The 27,129-nt window shown below is 41.7% G+C and overlaps 1 protein-coding gene across 12 annotated transcripts in view; it reads right to left on the reverse strand.

Annotated features, from left to right (window-relative positions):
- Window positions 1–27,129, reverse strand: part of SNAP91 (synaptosome associated protein 91) — a 106,911-nt gene that overhangs the window by 18,253 nt on the left and 61,529 nt on the right. For 5 of the 12 annotated variants that reach the window (XM_032215119.1, XM_032215118.1, XM_032215120.1 and 2 more), the window contains exons 13-19: window positions 24,190–24,299; window positions 22,957–23,063; window positions 12,090–12,260; window positions 8,145–8,252; window positions 6,793–6,873; window positions 6,564–6,635; window positions 4,548–4,631 (exon numbers count right to left, since the gene is read on the reverse strand). In XM_032215119.1, coding sequence (XP_032071010.1) covers window positions 4,548–4,631; window positions 6,564–6,635; window positions 6,793–6,873; window positions 8,145–8,252; window positions 12,090–12,260; window positions 22,957–23,063; window positions 24,190–24,299 — 733 coding nt within the window. Of the gene's footprint in view, window positions 1–4,547; window positions 4,632–6,563; window positions 6,636–6,792; window positions 6,874–7,058; window positions 7,323–8,144; window positions 8,253–12,089; window positions 12,261–22,956; window positions 23,064–24,189; window positions 24,300–27,129 lie in introns of all 12 variants that reach the window. The other 7 variants (XM_032215121.1, XM_032215122.1, XM_032215130.1 and 4 more) reach the window with 6 other exon arrangements.

Consider the following 27,129-nt stretch of genomic DNA (forward strand, 5'->3'; position numbering starts at 1 on the left):
CCCCAAGAAAACGGCTAGCTTTCTGAGAGCATGTTCTCTTCCTCATTTCTCCAAACCGTTTTTAACACTAGTTTTGTAATCCTATGTAGATCTATGCATGGAAACTTCAAGGGATACATGAGCCTGTAAGTATCCCTTGACCAATGTCCAATAGAATTTTGTAGAAGTATATCATTCAATTCCCGTGTTGCTGCAAAATATAGGCCTTGGATCTTTCTTCCCACATAAACCATGCAGAAAATAAATAAATTGTGTTGTCACTTCCCTAGTATCAGTTCACATTTTCTTAAGATCTTGTATGCACTCATCTGGCCATCTGTAAAATATGTCTGAGCAGAAAAGGGGTAGCTGCAAAATTCCAAGCCAACTTTCTTCTATTGCATTTTAAAGTGTATTGCTAGCTCTGATGATGAAAGGAATAGCATGCCGGCACTTTTGCAAAGAGGTGATTTTCTCAGTAGCTGTAACCATAGTTACACGAGGGTGTGGTTGTGCAGTGAGAAGGAAAGATATATTGTAGTCTAAACAAGTCCTACACAGAGGCATCACAAATAGGACACTAAAGGTTGATGGGAAGTAGGCTGGAAGCAGATACTCTTAATGAAATAAGAAAGGATGGAAAAATATTGGTATCTTGTCATTTGTAAAGCGGCCACTTAAGAAATCAAAAACAAAAAGTACTGTGAACAATCTGGTGCTTTGCCATTGCCAAAAAATAAATAAATGAATGCAGACAGTGGGGATGTACAGGGCGGGGCATAACCTTTTCCTAGGGGGTCACAGCAAGATCGACAGCAGTTTACAACTTCCGCGACACCTCATTTTAAAGCCCATAAAAAACTGAATTGAATGAGCTATTAAATGTTAAATTTGCTTTAAGAATGGCTGGAAAATTCGATTCGGAAGAACAAAGGATCATTGACAGAATAAAATGCATTGCCTTTCGAGAGGCTCGTGATGCTGGAGCGACGTTTATCAATCGAAAATGGATTGCAAACAAATTGAAACGTCATCCGGATTGGGTTACTGATAATTGGAACAAAACAGCCCAAGAATGTTTCACAAAATTTGGAGAAGGGCGTCCTCTGCAACTGTCCCAAGAAAGCAAAGCCATCATTGCAACTGGCAGTCGCAAACAACGAAAAGGAAACCGAAAAGTGGCCCAAGAAATCCTTCAAATTCGTGGAAAACGAGTTGATCAAAGGACAATCGGCCGATATCGAGAACGAGAAGGTTTGAAGCCATTCCACGTCATTTGCAAACCATTGAAAACTCAAACACACGTTCAAGATCGGCTTTGGTTGTGCGATTGGTTGTCTGAATGGACCGAGGAAGATTTTCTTCATTTGGCGCCATCTGACGAATTCTTCGTTTATGCCATTCGAAAACCGAATTTCCAGAACGATCGAATTTGGGCTAAAGACGTCGACGACATCGCCAAACATGAACGATATCGACAAATCGTTCGCATCGGGATTTTCGTCATTTTCACAGCCAAGAAACTGCATTGGGTTTTGAAGGATAAAGGGGAATCCTGGGATGGCAGTTATTTCCGTGAGAAAATTTTATTAGAGAATGTCATTCCATTTCTCAGTGATCCAGACAATGTCTTGGTGGTTGGTGAGGCTGTCTTTCTTCATGACAAAGCTCCTTGCATGCGTGCAAATGCGACTCAGCAATTGTTAAAGGAAAACAATGTCGAATTTTGGGGCAATGACGTCTGGCCGGGAAATTCGCCAGATCTCAATCCGGCAGAGAACATTGGGGCCATAATTAAGGATGAAGTGGAAGCTCTGATGATTCAGGAGCAAGGTCAAAATCGATATTCGGTTGAAACTTTGAGAATGAATTTGGAAACTGTGTTGAAAAATCTGGAAAATCGAACGGAACTGTTTGAAGATTTGTTGTGTTCTTATCCACCTCGTTTGAATGCTGTTCGAAGGGCTAATGGTGGTCATACTGACTATTAAATCGTGTCAATAAACTCAGTTTTTGATGGGCTTTCGAATGGTGTATGAATTATTTGTGTTGTTATTACAAGTGTTGCTGTGACCCCCTAGGAAAAGGTTATGCCCCGCCCTGTATAAAGCATTTGAATAAAGTGTTCACAGCACACACTTCACAGGGAAGAAAATCAATGGAAGTTTCTGTTTGTGAAGACATCTGCAAATAAGAGCCAAGGTGGCGCAGTGGTTAAATGCAGCACTGCAGGCTACTGCTAGATCAGCAGTTCAGCGGTTCAAATCTCACCGGCTCAGGGTTGACTCAGCCTTCCATCCTTCCGAGGTGGGTAAAATGAGGACCCAGATTGTTGTGGGCAATATGCTGACTCTGTAAACCGCTTAGAGAGGGCTGAAAGCCCTATGAAGCGGTATATAAGTCTACTGCTATTGCTATTGCTATAAAATAGATTTTTGAAGCAGGCACAAAAGATGTGACTCCGGAATTCAACAGACACCCTTTATTTTCTCTTTTCTAATGCACTGTTTTCTTCTTTTCCTCTTCTACGTCTTACCTATCCATCCATCATCGAAGGTTTTCTGTGCACACATGAGCAAGACAACCTCTGCTTGTTCCCACAAACATGCAGTCCCACAAGAATACTCTTTAATGCCTCTCTTTCCTTTTGCATTCTGCAGCTTTCCTTCTCTTGATCACATTTCAGGAGAACCTGCAGACAGATTGTTCCATCACCTACTTAGCTGCCTGTTTGCCTGCCTTCCCATCTGCCTTTGGCAGACATATAAGAGGCATCAGAGCCAGGAGAGAGAGAAAGAGAGACTAACTGCTATGAAGCATATGGGATACGGATTCATTTGATTGAGATGGAGGCTGTATCAAAAAAAAAAGGCAATATATCAACAGTATTTTCAGGAGAAAAAATTCACAGTATTTTTATTTTTGGTATCTGAAATGAATCAAATTTATCTGTGAAATTTAATGAGTGTGCTATCTAATAACACGTTTCATATCTATTGCTATTCTGTAAATCTGGGGGCTTTCCTAATTTATATCGTGACCCGTCAAAACCGCGGTCCACAAAAGCGCGATCGACGAAAGCGTGCATTTGACGTCATCACAGCGCGATGAAAAAAATTAAAAATTGAAATAAAAATAAAATTAAAGCAAGCCGATTCACATAAAGGTAAGGGTTAGGTTTAGGGTTAGGGTTAGGTTAAGGGTTAGGGTTAGGTTTAGAGCGTTAGGGTTACGTTTAGCGTTAGGTTAAGGGTTAGCGTTAGGTTTAGCGTTAGGTTAAGGGTTAGGTTTAGGGTTAGATTTAGGGTTAGGTTAAGGGTTAGGGTTAGGTTTGGGGGGGTTAGGGTAAGGTTTTCGCTTTATTTTTACATTTTTTGATCACAGCGCGATGTTTTCGTCGCGCTGTGATGACGTCAAATGCGCGCTTTCGTCGACCGTGATTTTGTCGTCCGTGGTTTTGTGGTGGAACCAATTTATACTGTTTCCAATCATTAAAAAAATGTATCTTCTGTAAGGTAAACATTCTGCCTGGTTGTATATCATCACTGCTGCTAATGAAAGTTGTCGTCATCTGTGCTTTTTCCCCTTTAAGCATCGAATGTTTTCTTGAGTAATATTGCAAATTGTGAAGAACCTTTTGCCTTTCGATAAAAACTTTTTGCCTTTTGATAAACAGCAGTAACAGTTTGTGTTTTATGCTTGACCAGAGTTATATAGTCCCCTTCATGGTTTGTAATTAAAAGACAGCAGATACTATGTATTAAAATAATTTCAGTGTACATCCCAGAAGCAAAGGTAGCATTTTACAACTTTCAGGTCACATCTGGCATTTTTTGGGGTGTCCCTATCAAGCCTACGTGAGGTCAATTGGAAATTAGAAATCAAAACTAAATAAGTGTAAACCACACACACAATACAACTGCATTACTTTTATTTTGAAAGTGCCTATTTTTTCCATTTACATATATGTGTCAATTCATGCATGTAGTCCTATTTGTCCTTCCCCTCGCATAAGAACCCCTGTTTCTCATATGGCCACTTGGGAAAATTAATTTCCCACCCCTGACATAGAGAAATAATTGCTAAGCATCACAAGAGTAGCCTCAATTTTATCAGACTTATCTGAACAGATAGATACCGATAGATAATAAATAGATAGATAGATAGAAAGATAAATAGATAGATAGACAGATAGATAGAGACAGACAGACAGACAGACAGACCCTTTACTCCATCCCCAATCTACAAATAGATAACAGGTAGCTGTCAAGAGAAATATACATGCTATAGAGAAGCATAATTGTAAAACTGAAAATTGTATACTGTAGGAGGAAGAATGCAATAGTTACTTGAACAAGAAAGGAATTCCATGCGTGGAAATAACGACAGACGACAATAAAAAAACACCTCAACTGCATTTTATAACACTCAGTTAAAAAGCAAACGAAGCACACCACACTGCAATAAAAGTAACTGTTGTGAAATGTTGAATTGCTGGCAAAGAAAAATGAAATGAACCCTGAAATGAAATGGGAAGTATTTGAATGCTGAGGAACAACAATACCCACCACAAAACAGGTCAATCACACCTGAAGAGTCCACTTTAGCCGGGGAAGCAGTGGGCAGGGACGATGGTGCTGCAAATGCATCCACTGGAGTAAGCATGATAATATTTAGTATCAGCAAATTAGGAATGATGAGGCCATTACCTTGATTCCATGACAACACAGTGTGTGTGTGTGTGTGTGTTGCAATTGTGATGATAAATAAATAAAGGGAGACTAGTATAGATCTATTTCAAGCTATTTAGCTCTCATCAGCTAGCCATACCCTTACTGGGAATCGAACCTGGGCTGTATTACATATCAGGCAGTTATATTAGCCACTAAGCCACAGGCTTTCTTCCTTTATCAGCTAGGCCAGGGAAATAGGTATGTGTTGTGTCACAACCCATGGTATGCCCAAATATGGGAAGAAGCACACTGCTTTCTTTCTCTGCCTATCGGCTCATCACAAGAGACCATCACGACAGAAAGCCATTGTTTTTACTGTTGCCTTTGTTACATTTGTGTTGCATTTGTGCTGATAAATAATATATATATATATATGAATGAAATATTTGGAAAAACTAAATCCCCTTTACATTTTTTCACAGAGTATCCACTATAAAAGCAGCATGTTTAAAAATTAGATTGAAAAGAAAAACTGTTCTTTGGCCATTTTTTATTTATCTTTGATACAAGCAGAGGCTGCACACGGTGATACGTATGTATTTTATTATATAAATATATATTAGCCTTAGTTTTATATTATTGCATGTATAAACTCAAGAGCTGTTTTTTTTCTGTTTTCTCATTTCATTCATGCTATAGGAATTCTGGTTAACTCGAAATATGATCAAATTTTATAGCCAGATATGTTTAACTATTTAGATTTCCTGGATTCTGGACAGCATGAAAAACATCCTGATCATGGAAGCTTCATGATCCTTCTTTAAATAGATAAGCTGTGGAGGACAGTATTATGTCCCTAGACCCTGGAGCCTGAAAAAGCTTATTATTATAGCAGGTAATTGTCGCTTAGAACTACATCTCAATTGCCAGGTAAATCTATCAATAGGGAAGGTGCTATAAGACTATGTATCTCATAAAGCTCTTTTCCTGGGTTATGATTATAAACAAACTCTCCAGGTGGCTTTTGACTCTGTCCATTTTTCAGTAATAATTTGAACAGGAAGTTGGAATGTGAACTGCACACAGAAGTCTGTAAACAGGATTGGCACTACAAATTTAGCAGAAAGTTGCACACATTGCCTTCCTAAATTAAAATAATTATGTTTTCATGTTTTATTATCAAGATCGTATGAGTATGATTAACAGTCTCATGTTCTAAGAATCTAAGTCAAATGCTGGTGTGGGAATTTGGGGCAAGGCTTATACAATCTAAAATTTGGGAGTGGGAGTTGTCTCTCTTTAAATATAATGGCAAGAGCCGAGGTGGCGCAGTGGGTAGAGTGCAGTACTGCAGGCCACTTCAGCTGACTGCTAGTTCAGCAGTTCAGCGGTTCAAATCTCACCGGCTCAGGGTTGACTCAGCCTTCCATCCTTCCGAGGTGGGTAAAATGAGGACCCAGATTGTGGGGGCAATATGCTGACTCTGTAAACCGCTTAGAGAGGGCTGAAAGCCCTATGAAGCGGTATATAAGTCTAACTGCTATTAATGGCGTAAATGTTTTCAAAGGCAGAGGCCCCCAACCTTTTGGGGGACAGGGCGGTTTTCCCGTGGACCGGGAAGGTGTGGTTCTGCACACTGCCTGAATCCCACTCCTGTATGCATGGGGACTTCACTCACTTGTACAGACTGGTTCCTAGTGGGCCGCGGACCAATGTTGGTCTGCGAATCAGGGGTTGGCTATCCCTGCCCAAAGGTAATCTAAAATGACTCAGGGAATATTCAAGAGATCAGCTCAGTTTTGTCTTTATTAACTTTTCAGCAGTTTAAAACTGATCATGTTTCACAGGTATTTTGGAAGGCAAGTGACAAGCCGCACGAGAAAAACTTAGGTCTAAGGAGAAAGCGCCTACCTGATAAGAGATCACCAGTGAGAGAATTCTCGGGCCCAGGAGAAGCTCCAGTAGTTGCAGAAGAAAAAGTATCTTGCAGAAGCCAAAGAAAAATGAATTATAAATTACATGAAGATTGGAGATAGCTATGTGTATGATTGAGAAAAGAAATGCTCAGCAATCAAATAAAATGGAAATTTTAAAACACAAGCTTGCATTATTATAGGGCTGTACTTTTATATATATTTACCTGTCCCAAATAGGTCTATGCCAGGAGCTGCATCTGACTTAGGTGGCGCAGGAACCTCAGCAGGTGTGGAGTCAAACAAATCTAGACGAAGAATACATTGTGTCTTACTAATTTTGTATCCTCATGCTGTTAATTTTTGTTTCTTTTCAAAAAAATTGAAAATAACATAGTTTAAAAAATTTTTTTTAAATGACTGTTTCCATAGACTGAAAACCTAGTTCATCCCAAAAATGTATCAGCAAGAAAGAAAGAATTAAGTAAGTTACCACCAAAGATATCTAGAGCAGGAGCAGAGGTGGTGGTAGTGGTGGTAGGAGCAGATGTAGTAGCAGTAGTGACAGTAGCAGTAGTAGCGGCAGTTGTAGCAGGGACTGGAGGGGCCACAGCAGCAACTGGAGTAGGACTGGTTGCGGAAGTAGCTGCACTAGTTGTAGGGGTAACTACAGGAACGCCGGTCTCAGCTGGCTTCATAGCAAAGAGATCCAGCTCAGGAGCAGCCTCTGCATTGCCTTCTGATGGGGCAAAGGGGTCTTGTAAAAGGAAACGGTAGAATACACACATATATAAAGGATCAGCCGGGAAGGAGATAGGAAAAGCCACACCCTGTGTGGATTAAATCACACACACACACACTTATCATCATTTATACATACATGCAAAACAGAGATCAAAGCAGTAGTGGGTTCCCACTGGTTTGGGCTGGTTCAGCCAAACCAGTAGTGGTTTGGCGGCCTGGGTCGCTGGAACCAGCAGTGACCCAGGCCTGCCACGCCCTCAAACCGGTTTTCCAGGCGGCGCCATAGGCGCGGCCATCTTGTTTTTTGCATCTGCACATGTGCAGAACAATTTTTATTGTACTGCGCATGCAGCACACATCAAGCACACGGGCCGCAAGGCCACGAGCAAACCGGCAGTAGTGACTGCTGGAACCAACCCCTGGACCAAAGGCACAGCTTTGTTAATTGTTAACTGTTGATTCTCTAACATCTGTACTAATAGGTGCTCACGTGCCCACATGCATTTTCCCTCTCACTTAAACTAAGGTGCTTTGAAAAGATCTGTTCCTAACTGGAGAACCATTCTATCAGCTACATGCAAGATTCGGCATTGCTAACATTTTTCAATTAAAAAAGGCTTTGGCGAAATCATGTAGGAATGCTTTCTTGACACAATTTTGTTCAATTAGAACTTTTGTCCAAATACCTGGGGGAAATGTTTTTTTTTTAATGTTTTTTTTAGGAAAAAATCCCTTCCTCCCCCATCCTTAAGTGACAAACATACTGCCATGAAGTTTATTTTAATTAGTATGACACACACAACGATGACAGACGAGCTAATGAGATGGAACCCACCATTTCCTGAGCATGCATCAAGAGCTGCTGCTACGGGGGTTGGGGTAGCTGGTGCTGCTGCCCCTTCAGGTGCTGCAGGGGCGTCACCAGGAGAAGCTGCAAAGGCATCTTGAGTGCAGGTTTAGAAACAGAAATTAAGAAGAATATAAAAAAAGAAGAAAATATAGTAAAAGAACCAAGTTAAATAGCACAAAAAAAAAACATCCCTTAAACAAAATGCGGGTTCGTAGGGTAAAGGTTGCGTTTGTTTTGCGCAACGACCAACAGTTTTCAAACTAAACTCAACCCACGTAATTATTATTAGGTCACGATGATTGCGACAGTCTGCAAGTACACACAAGGTAAGCAGAAAAGCTAATGGCAGGAAATGCTCCTTGTATAAGGGTCTTGAGCAGTATGCATATGTAACCTCCAAGGGGGGGGGGAGGACCCCTAATGAATAACATCAAAATCATTCAATAACCAATACACTTAACAGAGTAACTTTCCCTGTCCTGTCGAATTGCTTTATATATTCTCTAAGATGGGGGAAGTAAGTTAAAAAGAAGTTCCTACGGATTTTACTCCACTAGTGGTTGCCCACTTTAGGGAGTGGGGCTCATATCTGTTTCAAGGCCAAAACTTTCTGAAGACATTTCTGTGGTCATGTAGCTAGCACGAATGACCTATCATGGCGTGCTGCTACCTTTCCATCAAAGTGGTACCTATTTATCTACTTGCATTTGCATGCTTTCGGACTGCTAAACTGACAAGAGCTTGGGTGAGGATTGGAGCTTACCCTGTCACATTGCACTTGGGTCTTGAACTTTCCAGCCAACAAGCCCAGTGTCTTAACCACAGGGCCACTGTGCTGCCCTCAGGGGAAGTGAAGTAGACTAAAAAATGTTATTTGCACTACAACTCCTCTTAACTCGGACTAACTGTAATTACATCCATAGCATTCTAATAATTCAGGTAACATTATTGGCCTTATTTAATTGCATAAGTGATACACAAAGCAATTCACACCCTTGCAAGGTATTGGTCAAGCTTTGGGTGTGTGCAAAAAGAACTTGTCTCCCTAAGATGTCACTGTATTGGTTGTAGGAAGTCATCCAATTGCCTACTTTTTCTTGCACACAACAAAGGTATAATTTTATCTCCTTTTTAGCATTTCACAAGAGAGTGTGATTAAGACTCTGGATCAAGACCCAGTCTCCTTTTCAGGAACACCCTAGGAAGGGTGGGTTGGGGATGGAAACCTTCTGCTTCTGGATTTAAACTTGCTTGATACAATATAACTGAAAATAGCCAAAATCGGGGCATGTTTTCTAATTCTTGCTTGTGTCAATAAACCCTAGTTCAAACTAATTCCCAGTTAAGATACTGAGGCAAATTATGATTGGTTCACCACTTAGCAAACAGGAATTTATGGCTTGATAATGGCTAATTTTGGGTCAGGGATGTTAGAAAGTAGCAATAGCAATAGCAGTTAGACTTATATACCGCTTCATAGGGCTTTCAGCCCTCTCTAAGCAGTTTGCAGAGTCAGCATATTGCCCCCAACAACAATCCGGGTCCTCATTTTACCCACCTCGGAAGGATGGAAGGCTGAGTCAACCCTGAGCCGGTGAGATTTGAACAGCCGAACTGCAGAACTGCAGTCAGCTGAAGTACCCTGCAGTGCTGCATTTAACCACTGCGCCACCTCGGCTCTTCTACAATATATTAGGGTGGAACTACTTTTCCAGTGTTGTTAATACAACTGATTCTTTTGGTAGGACTACCTTCTTGCCACTAGTGCTTTCTTTTCACCTCCTTCAAGGGTATTTCTTGTCATCAGAGCAAAATTCTCACAGTGGGCATAGCAGGGCAGTTCAAGTAGCTTAAACCACAGAAGGAAAAAGTCACGGCACCTGATTGCTGTTTCCTCAGGTATCTCACAGTTCTCACACATCAAGGCAATTTTAAGGATAAGCTTAGCTTTACTACATCATGAGACCATTATCAATGACCAGTTCTAGTCACTTTGAATAAGGGTATTGATTCTGATTTTTTTCTCTCTGATATCCTCAGGGATAAAAATTCACTAGCCTGTTTATGCGGTGCTAAACTATCCTTTAGAGTTAATCGCAACAAGCCCCTTTTTTTATCAACTAGCAGAGAAAAATATAGACTGCAATTCACTTGGGCTACATGGCTGAGAAAATAATGCATTTGCACTTGCTGCAATTAGAGACATCTAGAAATGTCCATTGAGTCGTGGGAAACAGAAAAAGACTAGGTCTGGTTTTCTAAATCCAAATCTAGAAAAATCTCCTGCCTCCAAGTAACGTTAAAGCTATTAAAAAAAGTAGAAGCTACGCTATACCAATTTCCCCGCTCTCTATTAATTGTGTAGAGTACCACGAACCCTGCCGACTCCAGCAGCTTTAAATAAGATTGAGCAAAATGATCAGAAGAAACGGGGAAAGACCGAAGTAGCCACGATGGTGGGGAGTTTGAAAAGACAATTCAGAATTAAAACAGGACGCTGTTGGTTTCGCTGCCATGCAATTTCCCACTAGAAAGATCAAACTTACAATTTCTCTAGAAACAGGAAGACTCACATGCTTATTAAGACACAGACAATTTAATGCTAAAAATATTCACCCTCGAAAATAAAAATCCTCCTGCCCTATTCTAAAAAGCTCACATAAACATGCATCTGATCTGCAACAGAATAAGTTAAAGCTGCCTAAAATCTATTAAAGAGCAAAGTAATAAGAAAAAAAAAAGCAACAGGAAATGGAGTCTGCCAAATTCTCGTGCTGAACTTGAATTCTAATAAATGAAGCTTTTAAGCAATTTTGTTTTGCTTAACACGTTACAGAAAACTGTATGGCAGTTGTCCAATAACGGAGAACATTTCAATTTCAAGAACTCTACTTAGCTAAGGTAAACAGGAAGCTTTACCCTAAAGTCACACTGAAATGCTGAAAGCAGATACTGAAAATGGGATAAAATTTCACAGCTGTTATATTGGAAACATTTTGCCTACCTGAAGAATCGCTAAATCAATTGTTATGTTTGTTTTACAGTACGTACTTTTACTCCTGAAAAACTTTTATCTCGTCAAATTATATTATTCTATAATTTATCAAATAAGGCAAGACAAGGGCCAACTTCCCCTCCCCAGTTTGGCATAACATGATTAATAATGATAAGTGCAACAATACCAATAGATCTATTTCCCCCATTCAGAGAAAGAAACCTGTACAACAAGGGTGTCAAACTTGCAGACTGCGGGCCAGACGCGTCACATGCTGGCCACGCCTACCCCCCGTTTAGTGAAGGGGGAATAGTCATATGTCACATGACAACGTGACGCTGTGAGTTTGACACCCCTACCATACAATATTTATAGCTAGCTTAATTATCCAAAGTTCAATTTGCTTCAGAGGAATAATTAATACAGAGGTATCAAACACGTGGCCCAGATGCGTCACGTGCTGGGTACGCCTCTGCCCGGTTTATCGAAGGGAGGAAAAGTCCCAATATGCCATGTGATGCTGCTGTGATGCCATGAGTTTGACACCCCCGAGGTATTACATTTGGAGTACTAATTGGCGCTTCCAAGTCAGGTTGAATACAGCTTCAGAACAAGGGACCACCCATAAGCAGAGAGCAGAAAAAAGATTAAACTCTTCTACAGGTCTCAAACCCATTACTATGTGCAAGGAAAGAGATTTATGCTACTTAATATAACACATTTATGATAGATAAATTCATTCCACCCACGTTCCTATGAAGATTACTTCCCAGAATCAGTTTTGCAGGAGGTAACATGCACGACGGGTCTCTTTTCAAGAATTTTTATTAATTCTGTAGGTGAAGTGAAGAAAGTTACCCAAATCGATAAGTGTTTCCTCCATCCTCCCCGTGTTTCAGTCAAGAAAGTGGTAGCGAATAAGTAAGCTAACTAACCTCCAAAGAGATCCACCTCAGCAGCCGCGGCCGCAGGAGCAGCACCGGTGGTAGTTGCAGAAGTAGTGGCTGTGTCAGCAGTTGCAACAGGAGGAGCTAGGATGGGTTCTGGTGCAAATGGATCTGAAATCTGTGGTTCAGAGGTAACACTGGAAAATCCAGCCAAACTGTCTACATGCGTCCATACAGGAAGATCAAACAGGAACAGTAAGCAGAAAAGGCCAAAATAACACTAGATTGCACAGTAAAATAAATTGAAGAGAGACAGGCCTAGTCTAATTGAATATTTAAACATTTCAGCTGGAAAAACTGCTTAGAAATCAAGCATTACTCACCCTCTCCCAGGAGGTCTGTAACATGTCCATTAAAAGACAGCATTATAAAGAAATAAAGAGGGTTAAGAAAGTCAACATGCATGCTACCTAGCAGACACTCTCTGCCAATTTTGGGCTATTTCGAATCAGCAGGACTCTCCTCTTAAGTCCAGATATGTCACAGGTATTGGCATGCAATACCTTTTACATGATGCTGTCACTTTTCCTTTTCCAAAGCACCTAGAAACAAAGACTTAAGTGACTAAGGCTTATCTCAACCCAGCTCTGGCACAGCCTTATTCAACTACAAACTATTGTTGACGGCAAGAGTTAACTTGATATGTTTGGCAAATACTGTAGTTATTAGTTTTTTGAACACCCTGAACCTGAAACTGCTTGAAGAAATAGCACAACACTTCACAATCTAACTGGTAACAAAATCCGCAGAGATATGTGCTTTTAAATATTGATTTTAGAAATCACAGAAGCAAGGCAGTTATAAAAAGTTTAGAATTAAACATCTCTGAATGAATGCAAATTAACAATTCTAATAGTGGATTTATAATTTGCTTGTAATGAGCAATGACACCAAAGTATGTTTTTATTACACAGGTTTCCTGCATTTTATAAAAGCGCGTCATCCATCCACCGATAAATAGAAAAATACTTTCCCCACCTTTGAAGCTGCAGAGGTGAGCAAAAATTGCCTTAATAGCTGTTCTATGACTCTTAACCCTTCCAGGTCAAGAGTGAAAAAATGGTAAGCTTATTTGTCAATTTGGAAGGGAGACCCAAAATGCAATCAAGCAAATATAGTAAAGCAAGGGAGGCAGCTGCTTTGGGATTTACAGAAACCCTCTCACTGCCCATTCTATGCTTCCAACAATTGTTGTCTGGACAACTCTCCTTGTTCCAGAAATTATCCAATTGAGGTTAACTAAGACTGTGCCTAGGAAGAAGATACTTACCTGTAGCAAGAGCAGCCAGAGCCTTAATTCTGGTATAGGATTTGTGATGACATTGCCCAAATATGCCAATCTTGTTCTGGGTAATATGTATGGCCCATCTCCAGAGAAAGATATTATTTGATGGTTTGATAGGCAGCCCAGAATATTCCATATCATGCTAACTGAGCAAGCAGGGGAAAGAAGAAGATAGAGTCCAGTTCTTGGGTAGACAATGTCAGGTTCTGATCAGACTTGGCCATGTTTCTCAGCAATACACACTTCACACTCACAAGCAGAGTCTTGAGGAAAAGAGTTCTGTCTGGGCAGGAAACCAGAGGTGGTATTCAGCCGGTTCGAACCGGTTCAGGCGAAGGGTCCACCCTTCCACCCCGGCTCTATGCCATCCTATTTAGCCATATTTCCAAGCCGTGTGCGCAAGCAAAGCACATGCACGGAAGGCGTGCATGCTCACAGCAAACTGGTGATAAGCCTATGTGAAACCCACCTCTGCAGGTGATATGATTCACCCCTGTTAGTGGCACCTAGAACCTGACTTTTTTACTTTGGAATTTTCCTGAGCTAAAATGGGAAAGAAATTGAGGATTAGTCCCCTTGTTTTGCCTGTCCAGATATGGACAATAGGAAACAAGTCCTGTCTTTTTTATGCCAACTCACCTGGAGCTAGTCATTGACTCACCTAGAAAGCATATGACTTTCATCTGAAGAACACCTGATATCCATAGTGTATGAGATTTCCTGAAATTGCTATACGATTCATTTGCAATCCTCTTCAAACCCTGCCCTCCTCTCTCATAGCCCACATACCTTCACCTGTAACCTAAGCCAATGCTGCTCCTTCTACACCCAGTCATACAGGTAGTCCTCGAGTTATGACCGCAATTGAGCCCAACATTTATGTTGCTAAGTGAGACAGTTGTTAAGTGAAATTTGCCTCCTTTTGCAACCTTTCTCTCCACAGTTGTTAAGTGAATCACTGCCATTAAATTAGTAACATGGTTGTTAAGTGAATCTGGATTTCCCATTGACTTTGCTTGCCACAAGGTCGCAAAAGGAGATCATGTGACCTGGGGACACTGAAACTGTCATAAATATGAGTCAGTTGCCAAGCATCTGAATTTTGATCATGTGACAATGGGGAATGCTGCAATGGTTGTAAGTGTGAAAAATGGTCATGAGTCATTTTTGTCAGCGCCGTGGTAACTTTAAACGGTCATTAAATGAACTGTTGTAAATCGAGGATTACCTGTATATGCAGTTGGGTCAAAAGGGGAAGCTAATGGTATATACACATGCGGCTGTGTAAAAGCAATGTTGTGGCCAGCAACTCACATGGACAAACATTGGATACTCTCTCTTGCAGGTCACATTCTAATGGCCTAGAACAGTGGTTCTCAACCTGTGGGCCGGGACCCCTTTGGGGGGTCGAACGACCCTTTCACAGGGGTCGCCTAAGACCATCGGAAAACACATGTTTTCAAAAAAATACAGAAAACATAAAATAATTTTATGGTTGGGGGTCACTACAACATGAGGAACTGTATTAAAGGGTCGCGGCATTAGGAAGGTTGAGACCCACTGGCCTAGAAGAAAGCTACGGCTATTTCTCAAAAATATTTTTTGAAACAAAACAGATTTTGTTTGTGTGTGTATTCTGAAAAAAATGTCCTTCTATCCATCTGTTGTACAAGTTTAGTCCTGCCAACTGGTTGCATAATCATGTTCTTCTGTCTGGCTCAAGGTTGAATTCACGATGCCTTTAAAAGGTAAGTGAATTTTCATCTTTAGTGGCCCTCCAAAAATTCCGTGTTGTAATCGACAGGACAAACATAGGCCCAAGCTCAGCAAATCGGCATAGGTTTTGGTTGGCTGGTTGATTTAATGGCTCTGATGTCTATGTGTGATTGCATGCACATGTCCTCCATTCATGCTCTTACGTACTAAAGATACACAGTTCTTTAATGCATTTTGCTGCCAAGCTGCATTTGAACTTGTTGGTTGGCTTGATTGCTGCAGTTCTGCCTCTCAGGCACTTTAAGGAAAAAAAAATCTTGCTAAGTGAGGGTGAGTAGATTATTGCTTCTGTGCTACTGCTTACCTCAATATTACCCCCATTTGTTATTATCAGTTGATGGATTTTGTGCATTATGATCATGAAAATCTTTTGGCAGTAATTAGCTAATTCATCACGTATCACTATCATCAATAGCAATTTCCCTAAATTACAGTTTTTAAACATTAAATGCAGTGCTGTCCTTTAGAAACTATGGAAAAGCCACATTTTTTATCAATCCTGACAAAAAGCCCTGGTTCTCTCTAAAAATAGCTTTACAGAACAAATACAGAAAGTTAATTGTTCTGTTAAACTATCCCAGTTTGAGCAGTACTTGTTTCTAGTGAAAATACTGCATTTTCTATCATTGCCAAAATAATAAAAAAAATAGATTCTGCAGGAATACAATCCCTTCCTTCACTGTTGGAGCAGTGTTGATGTAGGTATAGGATTAAAAATAAATTTCCCCTCATCTTTCCTGGAAAGACTCTTGAGACAATTCAGATATATGCGGATGTACTAAACAATTCTTGCTTTGATACGGCAAACTGGGGAAGGAAAAAGATAGCGAAAACAATACTTCATTAAGTCCCAGAAAGGAAAGATCTATCTGCCTTGTTCCCTAGGATGGGACATAGATGGGATTTCTCTTTATATTTGACCTCCTGAGAGAGCAGATGCATAGAAGAAAGCATGCAGCTGACAATACATTTATTTTCTTTCCCTTTTTCTAGCACTGCTAACACACATATTAAACAAATGCAATGACATTAAGACTACCTCTAGGATAGAACTAGCTTTACCACTATGAAGATTTGGGAACCAATTGAAGTAGCAAAAGAGAGAACAACCTAATTGTTTATATGTATACATTACATGCAGGGGTGGGCTTCAAAAATTTCAGCAATGGGGAAAGGAGAGAGCTGACATCACAACAATACGACGTGCGATCTTGGAGCTCCAAGATCACAGTCTCTATTTCTACCGCTGGGCGGTCCTTTTGGACCTAAACCGTCCCGAAGAGACGGTTATAGAGAAGAGTACGTCCTGCTGATCTTAGGGACACCGCAAAGTCTCTGATTGATCTAGGAGAAGCTCTTTTTCCTGATGACAGAAACCCAGCCCTGAAGCTGCTGAAGTTGGGACAGCTCCGGAACGGAAAGAAAATGGAAGAGAATAGTGTGTCAGATTGGTGAGGAAATTTTATTATTAGAAAAGAGACTACCCAAAGAAAATTAAAACAATTAAAATTGAAGACAAAAGAAAACAAGCGGCGAAATTAAGCTACATTAAACTTAATGTGTTATCTTTTTTAAAAAAATTCTCTTTTTACGAATGGAAGTTCTGCAAATGTTTCCTATTTTTTAAATTGGAAGGCTCAGTTTTTCTTCTTCTACTTTTTATTTTTTACTTTTTCTATATATACTTTTCTACAACGTTTGATTGGATTGTTTTTTTATTAAGAATTTTTCTCCATAAGTCTATTTAAAAAGGGTTGTAATAGCAGAGAAAAAAGTAACACTTCCACTTTAAGACTGGAGGCTGAATCATTGTATTTTCTTTCTGCTCTTTGATCAATGGAGTTCCTTTCAGCTTGTTTATTGAGAGTGATAGTGGAAAGAGCACAGTTTGTTTATTCAGCTGCTGTTTTGGAGTTTTTTGCAGTGAAGGCAAAGTTTTGACTTGAAAGATTATAATGAACTTGTTTGGAATACAATAAAAGCCTCAAATGCTATAGTGGCAGTGTTTATAAGTTGGAAGGATGGCTCAATGTGAAAAAGAAACATTAATATTGCAAATGATTATGTTTAAAATTCAAAATATATTAATAATAACAGAGAAAATTGAGATGAGAATGGATGACGCAGAACAAAGAACAACAAAAAGAGATGGAAAAATTGAGAATATTTATCAAAAAAAGAAAGTTGAGGACAGAGTTCCAAATATTGAAGGAAAAAAGAGATAGGAAAATTGTGGATACTGACAGCATACTGAGTGTGGTTGGAAATAGTAAGAGTGGATTATGGAAAGGGGAAATAGGTGGACTGGAACTCTACCTCAGACCTCAAAGTACAGAAGAAGAAAAAAGAGAAAATTTGAAGGAAGGAGAAAAATCGTGACTGAAACATTGGTGATAACCAAAGATAAGTTGATGAAAGGAACAGATGGAGGGTTTCGAGTGGTCATAAGATATAGAATGAGCAACAAGCTGTGAAAAGAAGTCTATAAAAGACTCACTAAGAAAACAACCAGAATATTAATTCCACAAATGACACGAGATATAAAATTGCACTACTACTGGAAAGATACAGGTTGATGTAGTGAAAGTTTATAATAAAAATTAAGTCCAACTTAGTTAAATTTAGAGTATTATATATAGTCATATAAATGAGTAATATTGATAATAATACATATATTGGTACTAGTTTGAGGATATGAAATTTTATACAAACTGCAAATGAGGACTACGAGACGAGACTTAAAAGTATTTGTTATTAAATATAATCAATTTTTTATTTAGAATATGTTAGAAAGATGAAATGTTATTGAATGGAATGCTATTATATAGTTTTACCTCAAATTTAGGATATTTCATACAAAAGGATGTAAAATCAATTTATAGTCAAATGAATGTTTAATAATTATAATAATTTTTATATAATAAACTGGATTGATGATATGAGAATTTGTTTGAAATGAGTTGATAATTTGTGGTTTTACATGGAAGTGATGCACAAAAACTTTACAACCAAACGACATGCTGTACGTGATTGAAGAAAGTTCTATATGTTATTTGTTGTCTGTTTTTGTCTGACCAAAAAAGAAAAATATTCTTTAAAAAAAAGAAATGATATACAAAGATTTTTGGGTTTGCAGAAATACTACCCCAAGAAAATAGAAATTAAAAGCTGGAAGAGACACCTGCAGCAATAGAAAAAGAAAGGAAGAGAGGAAGAGAGGAAAAGGAGGGAAGGAAGAGAGAAGGTGAGGAGAGGAAGATGGAAGGGGAAGAAGAGAAGAAGAAAGGGGAAGAAGGGGAAGAGGTAGAGAGAAGTAGGGGAGAGATAAGGGAAGAAGGAAGGGAAAGGAGAGGAGGAAAGAAGAAAGTAGAGAAGGGAGAGAGGGAGAGAATGGAAGAAATGAGAGGAGAGGAAGAGGGAAGGAAGATAATGAGGACAGGACAATGGAAGGGAGAAGGAGAGAAGGAGAGAGGGTAGGAAGGGGAAGAGGAAGAGAGGAGGAGGGGAGAGGTAAGGGAAGAAGGAAGGGAAAAGAGGAAGGAAGTAGAGAAGGGAGGAAGGGAGAAAAGGAAAGGAGAAGAAGGTGGTGTCAAAATAGGCAAGGGATGGTAAACAAACAACCCAAATGGAATATTACAATTCTATAAATGGAATGACAAATGTATTAGAATTATGAATGTAAAAAAAGAAGAATAATTATGTGAATGTATATATAGAGAACAAAAAATTAAAAAAAACTTTTTTTAAAAAAATTCAGCAATGGGTTCTCTGCCTGGTTGCTGGGTGGATGTGGCCATAGTGAGCATGTCCTAGTCGATCTCCGGCACCACAGTGGAGGGGGGGGAGAGCTGGGACGTTTTTGTCTTCCTCAGGCTCCAGAGGCTTTCCTCAAGCCTCTGGGAAGGCGAAAACTGTCTCCCCTGTGCCCGGAGGATGTTTCTTGCCTTCCGAAACTTTCAGGAGGCCCATTTTTTCCCACTTCCTGAGCCTCTGCACTTACCCCACATCCAAAATGGGTTGTGTGGAGACTCTTGTGAGGGTGGGAGGGGCAGGGCGGGGCAAGTCAGGGATGGGATTTGGTGGTTCTTCAAACCAGCCATAACGTTAGCTACGGGTTCTCCCAAACCCGGGTGAACCCATAGCAGCCCACCCTGATTACATGTGACCTTATAACCTAAAGGCCAAAAAGCAATCCTTGTTGAGTTGTCCAAGTCTCTTTTTCTGTTAGAGAATAATGGCAAGTGTGTGCCACATAACCTGGAGTGCCACTCTTGGGTATAGTGAAAGACAGCATTAGAAAAGTTAACCCATAATACCTGTGATAGTTTGCTACAACAGACAAGGTTGCACTTTTGCAAATTGTTAGAAAGTTTTAATGCCACTCGTCAAGAAAAACATTATATAACTTAAATTGCTATTTTTAAATTACTAAAATCTGTGTGTCCTGTTGGTTTTATACTCTCAATAGATATTAAAAAATGCTCTGACTTCCAACAGTACCCACTGTAGTTTCCAATCTCCTGTATTTTAAATGGCAATTTAAAACATTCAAATTTTAAATGTCAAATTCCTTCTGTAGAAGGAGAAAATTAAACCCAACAGAATTAAGATAATAGGGCTTTGATTATAGGCCAATGAAATGTAAAATGAGAATCACATTTCAGAATTTCTTTAGATTCAACCATAGGCTGATTCATGAAACAAAACCTCCAGGATACATTTGTTTGAAACATACAATGGATTAACGTCAGTACAAATTGTATTCAAAAATATTATTCTGAAATTAAAATATGTTGTAAAGGTGAAACTTTAAAATTCTTTATAATGGCATTCCGGTTCAGGCAAATAGGCAGGAAAAACCCAGGTAATTCGGGGCCCAACCCATGCAGCGGGTCACATGCTCGACCTCGTATTCCTCTCGGAGCAGTGGTTGTGTGATCTTGGTCTGAGGGGTAATGAGATCATACCCCTGTCGTGGTCAGACCATTGCCTACTGAGGCTCGACTTCCGGAGGCCAAACCCCCACCGTAGGGAGGAGGAACCGACCAGGTGGTTCCGCCCCAGGCGACTTATGGACCCTCAGAGGTTCCAGACGGAGCTTGGGGTTATTCCTGATACCCTCGCCCACAGTTCGGCGGAGACTCTGGCTGCCGCCTGGTACTCGGCGGCGTCGGAGTCTCTCGACCGGATTGCGCCACTACGGCCCCTCCGGGTCAGTGGATCCCGGAGAGTTCCCTGGTTCACCGAGGAACTCCGGGAGAAGAAACGCCGGAGGAGATGCCTAGAGCACCAGTGGAGGTCGGATAAGTCCGAGGCAAACCGAGCACTCTTAACCACCTGCACCAAGGACTATGTTCGAGCATTAAGAACTGCAAAAAGATCATATATTTCTTCCTTGGTTGCGTCCGCCGAGTCACGCCCAGCCGCCCTGTTCAGGATAACCCGCTCCCTCCTTAATAGGAGGGATGCGGGAGACCCCTTGCAGGGTAGGGCTGAGGATTATGCTCAATTCTTGGCGGACAAAGTAGCTCGGTTTCGATCGGACTTGGACTCCACCGCAGTAGATCCAGCTGAGACACAGGAGGATCATCTGCCACATCAACTCTGGGTTGAGTTCCAGGAAGTTGCCTCTGGGGATGTGGACAAGGCCATCCGAGCTGTAAGTGCCTCCACTTGTATTCTGGACCCGTGTCCCTCCTGGCTGGTGGCTAACAGCAGGGAGGTGACACATGGCTGGATCCAGGCGGTTGTCACCGCCTCCCTTCGGGAGGGGCACTTCCCCGCCGTACTCAAAACGGCGGTGGTGAGACCCCTCCTAAAGAAACCGTCGTTAGATCCAGCCATCTTAAACAACTTTCGTCCTGTCTCCAACCTTCCCTTTATCGGGAAGGTGGTTGAGAAGGTGGTGGCCTTTCAGCTTCGACGGGCCTTGGAGGAAGCTAGCTATCTTGACCCCTTCCAGTCCGGCTTCAGACCTGGTTACAGCACAGAAACCGCTTTGGTCGCATTGACCGATGATCTCTGGAGGGCCAGAGATGGAGGCTATGCGTCCATCCTGGTTCTCCTTGACCTCTCAGCGGCTTTCGATACCATCGACCATGGTATCCTTCTGCGACGACTGCGGGAGGTGGGAGTGGGAGGCACTGTTCTGCGGTGGTTCTCCTCCTACCTCTCGGACAGGTCGCAGTCGGTGTTAGTCGGGGGGCAGAGATCGTCCCTGAGGCCCCTAACATGTGGGGTACCCCAGGGTTCGGTCTTATCCCCCCTACTATTTAACATATACATGAAACCGCTGGGCGAGATCATTCGGAGGCACGGGATAAAATACCATCAATATGCGGACGATACGCAATTGTATCTGTCCGCCCCGTGCCAACTCAATGAAGCGGTGGACGTGATGAACCAGGGTCTGGAGGCCGTTAAGGACTGGATGAGTGCTAACAAACTGGTGCTCAACCCGGATAAAACCGAGTGGCTGTTGTGTTTCCCCCCCAATAATTTGGCTAATACACCAACGCTTAGGCTGGGGGGTCAAATTTTATACCCCTCAGATAGGGTCCGCAACTTAGGAGTCCTCCTGGATCCACAGCTGACTTTTGACCACCAGCTGTCAGCTGTGACCAGGGGGGCATTTGCCCAGGTTCGCCTGGTCCGCCAGTTGCGGCCCTACCTAGATCGGGGGGCCCTCACAACAGTCACTCGAGCCCTTGTGATCTCCAGACTGGAATACTGCAATGGGCTCTACATGGGGCTGCCCCTGAAGTGCATCCGGCGACTACAGCTAGTCCAAAATGCAGCCGCGCGAGTGATAGTGGGTGCACCTCGGTTCGCCCACGTTACACCTGTCCTCCGCGAGCTGCACTGGCTACCTGTTGGTCTCCGGGTGCGCTTCAGGATACTAATGACCACCTTTAAAGCACTCCATGGTAGTGGATCTGGGTACTTGAGAGACCGCCTTCTGCCGATTACCTCCCTAAACCGACCAATTAGATCGCACAGACTAGGCCTCCTCCGAATTCCATCAGCCGGTCAATGCCGACTGGCGACCACACGGAGGAGAGCCTTCTCTGCTGCTGCCCCGACCCTATGGAACGAGCTCCCCATGGAGATCCGCACCCTCACCACGATCCAGACCTTCCGCGCAGCCCTCAAGATCTGGCTCTCCCAGCAGGCCTGGGAATAGGTTTCCAATCACCCGCCCGAGTGTTTGATTGCTGAATGAAAGTTGTGTTTTATCATTTTTCTTTTGTTCACTAATTGTTTGTTTTGACCTTGCACTTCCCCTCCCCTGTGGTTGTAAGCCGCCCTGAGTCCCCTCAGGGAAAAGGGCGGCATATAAATCCCAATAAACCTCTAAAACCTCTAAAAAAATGCTTTAAAAAGTGAAACAAAAGAGCTTCCGACGATCGCACGGATCAGCTGTGAGCTGCACGATCGTCAGAAGCCCCCCCCACACTTTTTAAAGCATTTTTTTCACCCGAATTGGCAGGAAAAAAATGCTTTAAAAAGTGAAAAAAAGTTGGCCACACCCACCCAGTCACATGAGATACACCCTGCCAAGCCACGCCCTCAGAACCAATGGGCAAAAAAAAAAAAAAAGATTTCACCACTGGTGGTAGGTAGGAATGTAGCCTGACACATCTGGAGGTCTGAATGACCAAGAAAGTCCAATTTACAAAATTGCTCTAATCAGCACAGTCTTAGACATATGAAGATGGATTAAGAAAGCATGGTCCACATTCCAGCTTTATTCTGAAATTAAGTTTTAGAGAACTAAAATCATAAAGGTTTTACCTCCCCATGAAGTTGTTCCACCAGTGGGGGCTGCTGAAGCTGCTTGTGCAGTGCCAGATGTGAAGTCTGGTTGAAGATCTAGAAGATCACTGGAGGGCTTGGAAGCACTGTTGAAAGAGAGAAATATCAAAAAGGATTTGAATAAATGTCATAAAACTAATTTTGAAATCCAATGAATTCATGTGCAAGAATTAAAACAAAAATAATGGCATATTCAAGAACATAATTAGAACTGTACAAATTGTTGTGATCTTATATCAACATTCCCCAACCAAGTGTTTTCCAGATAAGTTAGGCTTCAAAAATCACAATTTCTAGATCGATAACGCTCATTTACTCATTATTAATCCACATGCCACAAAATTTTCAGGCAAAAAGAATTTGTAGGACATTTTGTAGGAATAAGGTACTGTTGGGATCTTTTTTCCCCCCTCTGAAAAAGAAACCTTAAGTTTTGAGGATGATTATGATTTGTACATTGAAGTTGCACATACATGTTTTGGCTTTTGTCTGCAATGCATTTATAAGTATAATCTTTATTGTCATTGTACTTAAATACAACGAAATTGGTTTTAATCTCACTGGTGCAAAATTATAACAGAAACAAAAAAAGAAAGAAAAAGAAGAAAAAAACTAGCGTGTGCATGGAGTGATTGTGGTTGTATTTAAAAGTCTCACTGCCCAAGAATAGAAACTATCTTTAAACCTGTTTGTTCGGCTGGCTATACTTTGATGTCTTTATAAAAACTTTGTCTTCTATCATCGAAGAAATTTAACAGAAACACAAGAATAAACACACTTTAGAACATCTTGTAAGTAGTGACCACAATGGAGTCCAAAATTTCATTTGTTAAGTGAGATATTTGTTAAGTGAGTTTTGTCCCATTTTGTGACCTTTCTTGCCACAGTTGCTAAGTGAATCAGTTGTTAACATAGCAACACTTGTTATGTGAATCTGCTTTCCCCATTGACTTTGTTTGTCAGAAAGTCACAAGTGGTAACACATGACCTCGGGACACTGCAATGGTCATAAATATGAGCCAGTTGCCAAGTGTCTGAATTTAGATTACGTGATCATGGGGATGATGTAAAAGGTCATCACTGTGAAAAATGGTTATAAGTCACTTTTATCAATGCCCTTGTAATTTTGAATGGTTACTAAACTGTTTTAAATCGAGGAATACCTGTACCAATTATTTTAAAAGTAAGTATTGCATTTGCAACCAAACTAACCTGATTGGAGCCGTCGTTGAAGATGTTGCAAAAAGATCAACTGGTGGAGATGTATCAATACTTTTTGCTGGGGTAGAATTGGGAGATGTAACCGTTGTGGCTGGAGAAGACTGGGAAAGAACAGCTGGTTAGGACATACCACATTTATTTTATTCATTTAATAAAATCTATATGGCCATCCACCCACTCTCAGTGACTCTGGGAAGTTTACAAAAAAATAAAAAAATAACATAAACTAGATCTATTTTATTTCCTGTTAAATGGAAAGCTAAAGAAACATTAATCATGCAATCATCATAAAATAAGTCTTTCTAAAATAGTAACCATTTCTGTTAATTACTGGTATTTGGTACTCCCTACTCCCCTTTTCCAGGTTGATACCAGGAATACTGCATCTGTTTAGCCTTGTTTAACAAAAAATATGCAATTTTATATGTCACACTGTACTTACATATCATTAAGCTGACTTAGTTACATCTGCCTTTTAAATTTATTTAAAGAATAAATGTGAATTGGGAGGGGGGAGTAGTTCTGTCAAGCCCCACTCCATTACATAATTAGGAAAGAAGACTAAGAGACTCCATGGGTTGGAAATCAAAAGTACTTTTACTAATTATAAATGGTAAGTGAGCAGTAGCACAGCAAAGTCTGATTAATATGGCGCGAAAGCAATTGATATATAGAATAGCCCGTTCCCCCCCCTTAGGATCAAAGCTCCAGTCCAATCATAAGTCCTTCAAATGTCAGGTGTGAGATAACTTCAAAAAGACAGGCCGGACGATGGAATGTCGAGGCCGTTGATGCAGGCGGGAAACACATACGCATGCGCAATCCCAACGACTGGTACATCCTAGAACATTCCTCCAGCACATCAATTAACCCCTCCCAAATACAAGCCCCCCCCTTCCCGTTTCATGGCAGCTGAAGCAACAGCAAGGCAGAAGCTGACATCCGGCCGTCCCCCGGAAAAAGGCTGTCAGGCCTGGAAGAAAAACAAACAAAACAGACAAACGACAAAACACAAAAAGAAGAGGGAGGGGAGAAAAGTCAAGGCTTGTCGGGATAAGAAGCATAAAATTTCTGTAGCAGGCGGGGAGCACGAACGTGGGATTTATCAACCCATTCCGTGTGGGATGGGGGGAAGTGTTTCCAAGCCACCAGGTATTGGATGCGATTACGGTGCCTGCGGGAATCCAGAATTTCACGAACTTCAAAATGATGTTCCCCATCAATCAGCAACGGAGCAGGCGGAGGGTCATCCGGTGGCCGTAAGTGGGACACCCGAACCGGCTTGATGAGGTTGATGTGGAACACCGGGTGGATTCGGTTGAGATGTTTGGGCAATTGTAAACGAACAGAAACAGGATTGATAACCTTCACAATAGGGAAAGGGCCAACATACTTGGGTCCCAATTTCTTTGATTTCTGTGTAGTGTGCAAGAATTTTGTGGACAAATACACCAAATCCCCAATGTGGTATTCATAGGGCTGAGAGCGTTTCCTATCGGCTTGCTTTTTATGGGCTTTATGGGCAGCGTCCAAAGTGGAAAGAGTCAGAGGCCAAATGCGACTGAGACGCTCACTCCAGTCCGCAACTGAAGGAACCTGAGGTTGGGCCGTAGGCAATTCGGGAATAGGAACAAAATCCTGGCCGTAAACGACCCGAAAAGGGGTGAACCCCGTGCTGGAGTGGACCGAGTTGTTATAGGCCACCTCAGCATGTGGTAACAAGTCAACCCAATCGTCCTGTTGATAATTGATGAAACAACGTAAATATTGTTCAAGGACGGAATTAGTACGTTCACAGCCGCCATTAGTCTGAGGATGGTAGGCGGAGCTAAGGCCCTGGGCGGAGCCAATGCGTTTGAGAAACTCCTTCCAAAAAGTAGATGTGAATTGGACCCCACGATCGGAGATAATACGGTCGGGAACCCCATGCAAACGGTAGATGTGTGAAAGGAACAGTTTAGCCAATGCCTTGGCGGAAGGAATTTTGTGACAAGGCACGAAATGAACTTGCTTGGAAAACAAATCAGTGACCACCCAGATTACGGTATGCCCCTGGCTCTCGGGAAGCTCAACAATAAAGTCCATAGAAATCTCCTTCCAAGGGGCAACCGGGCGAGCGACGGACTGGAGAAGCCCCTGCGGTTTCCCCGGCGGTTTTTTGGCGGTAGCGCAAACAGGGCAACTGGCCACATAAAGTTCAATGTCCTTTTTTAAAGAGGGCCACCAGAACTGTCTCTTCACGAGGTGCAAAGTTTTTACGAAACCAAAATGACCCGCCAATCTGGAGTCATGAGCGCGACGAAGGACGACAAGTCGTAGGGAAGCGGGGATGTATAATTTAGCACCAATCCACGGTAGATCGTCCCTCATGGTGCACTCGTCCCGATGGTTCAGAAACCAGTCGTCCTGAGGAAGAGCTTTTTTAAGGTCAGAAAGTAGATCTTGAGGCACTTCCTTCTGAGCGTGGGTCTGTTGACGTGTGAGTACCGGAGCTGCCAGGAGCGGTTGGACGATACTCAGTTTAGAGCAATTATATTGAGGTAATCGGGACAAAGCATCTGCCATGAAGTTCTTTCCGCCCGGGATATACTTTAGAGTGAAATTGAAACGGTTGAAATATTGGGCCCATCGCATTTGTTTGGGGGAGAGATGACGAGGCGTTCGCAACGCTTCCAAGTTCTTGTGGTCAGTCCAAACCTCAAATGGGTGTTTAGCGCCTTCCAGGAAATGGCGCCAAGTAGCGAGGGCCCAACGGACCGCAAAAGCCTCCTTCTCCCAAACTGCCCAACGCCGCTCTGTGTCAGTGAGTTTACGGGAAGTGTATGCGCAAGGCTGCAAGTTACCTTGGTCGTTAGCTTGCAGCAGAACGGCCCCTACGGCGACATCACTGGCATCAGCCTGGACGACGAAAGGCTGGTCGAGATCAGGGTG

This window comes from Thamnophis elegans, chromosome 4 (assembly GCF_009769535.1).
Source record: "Thamnophis elegans isolate rThaEle1 chromosome 4, rThaEle1.pri, whole genome shotgun sequence".
Taxonomy (NCBI): Eukaryota; Metazoa; Chordata; class Lepidosauria; order Squamata; family Colubridae; genus Thamnophis; species Thamnophis elegans.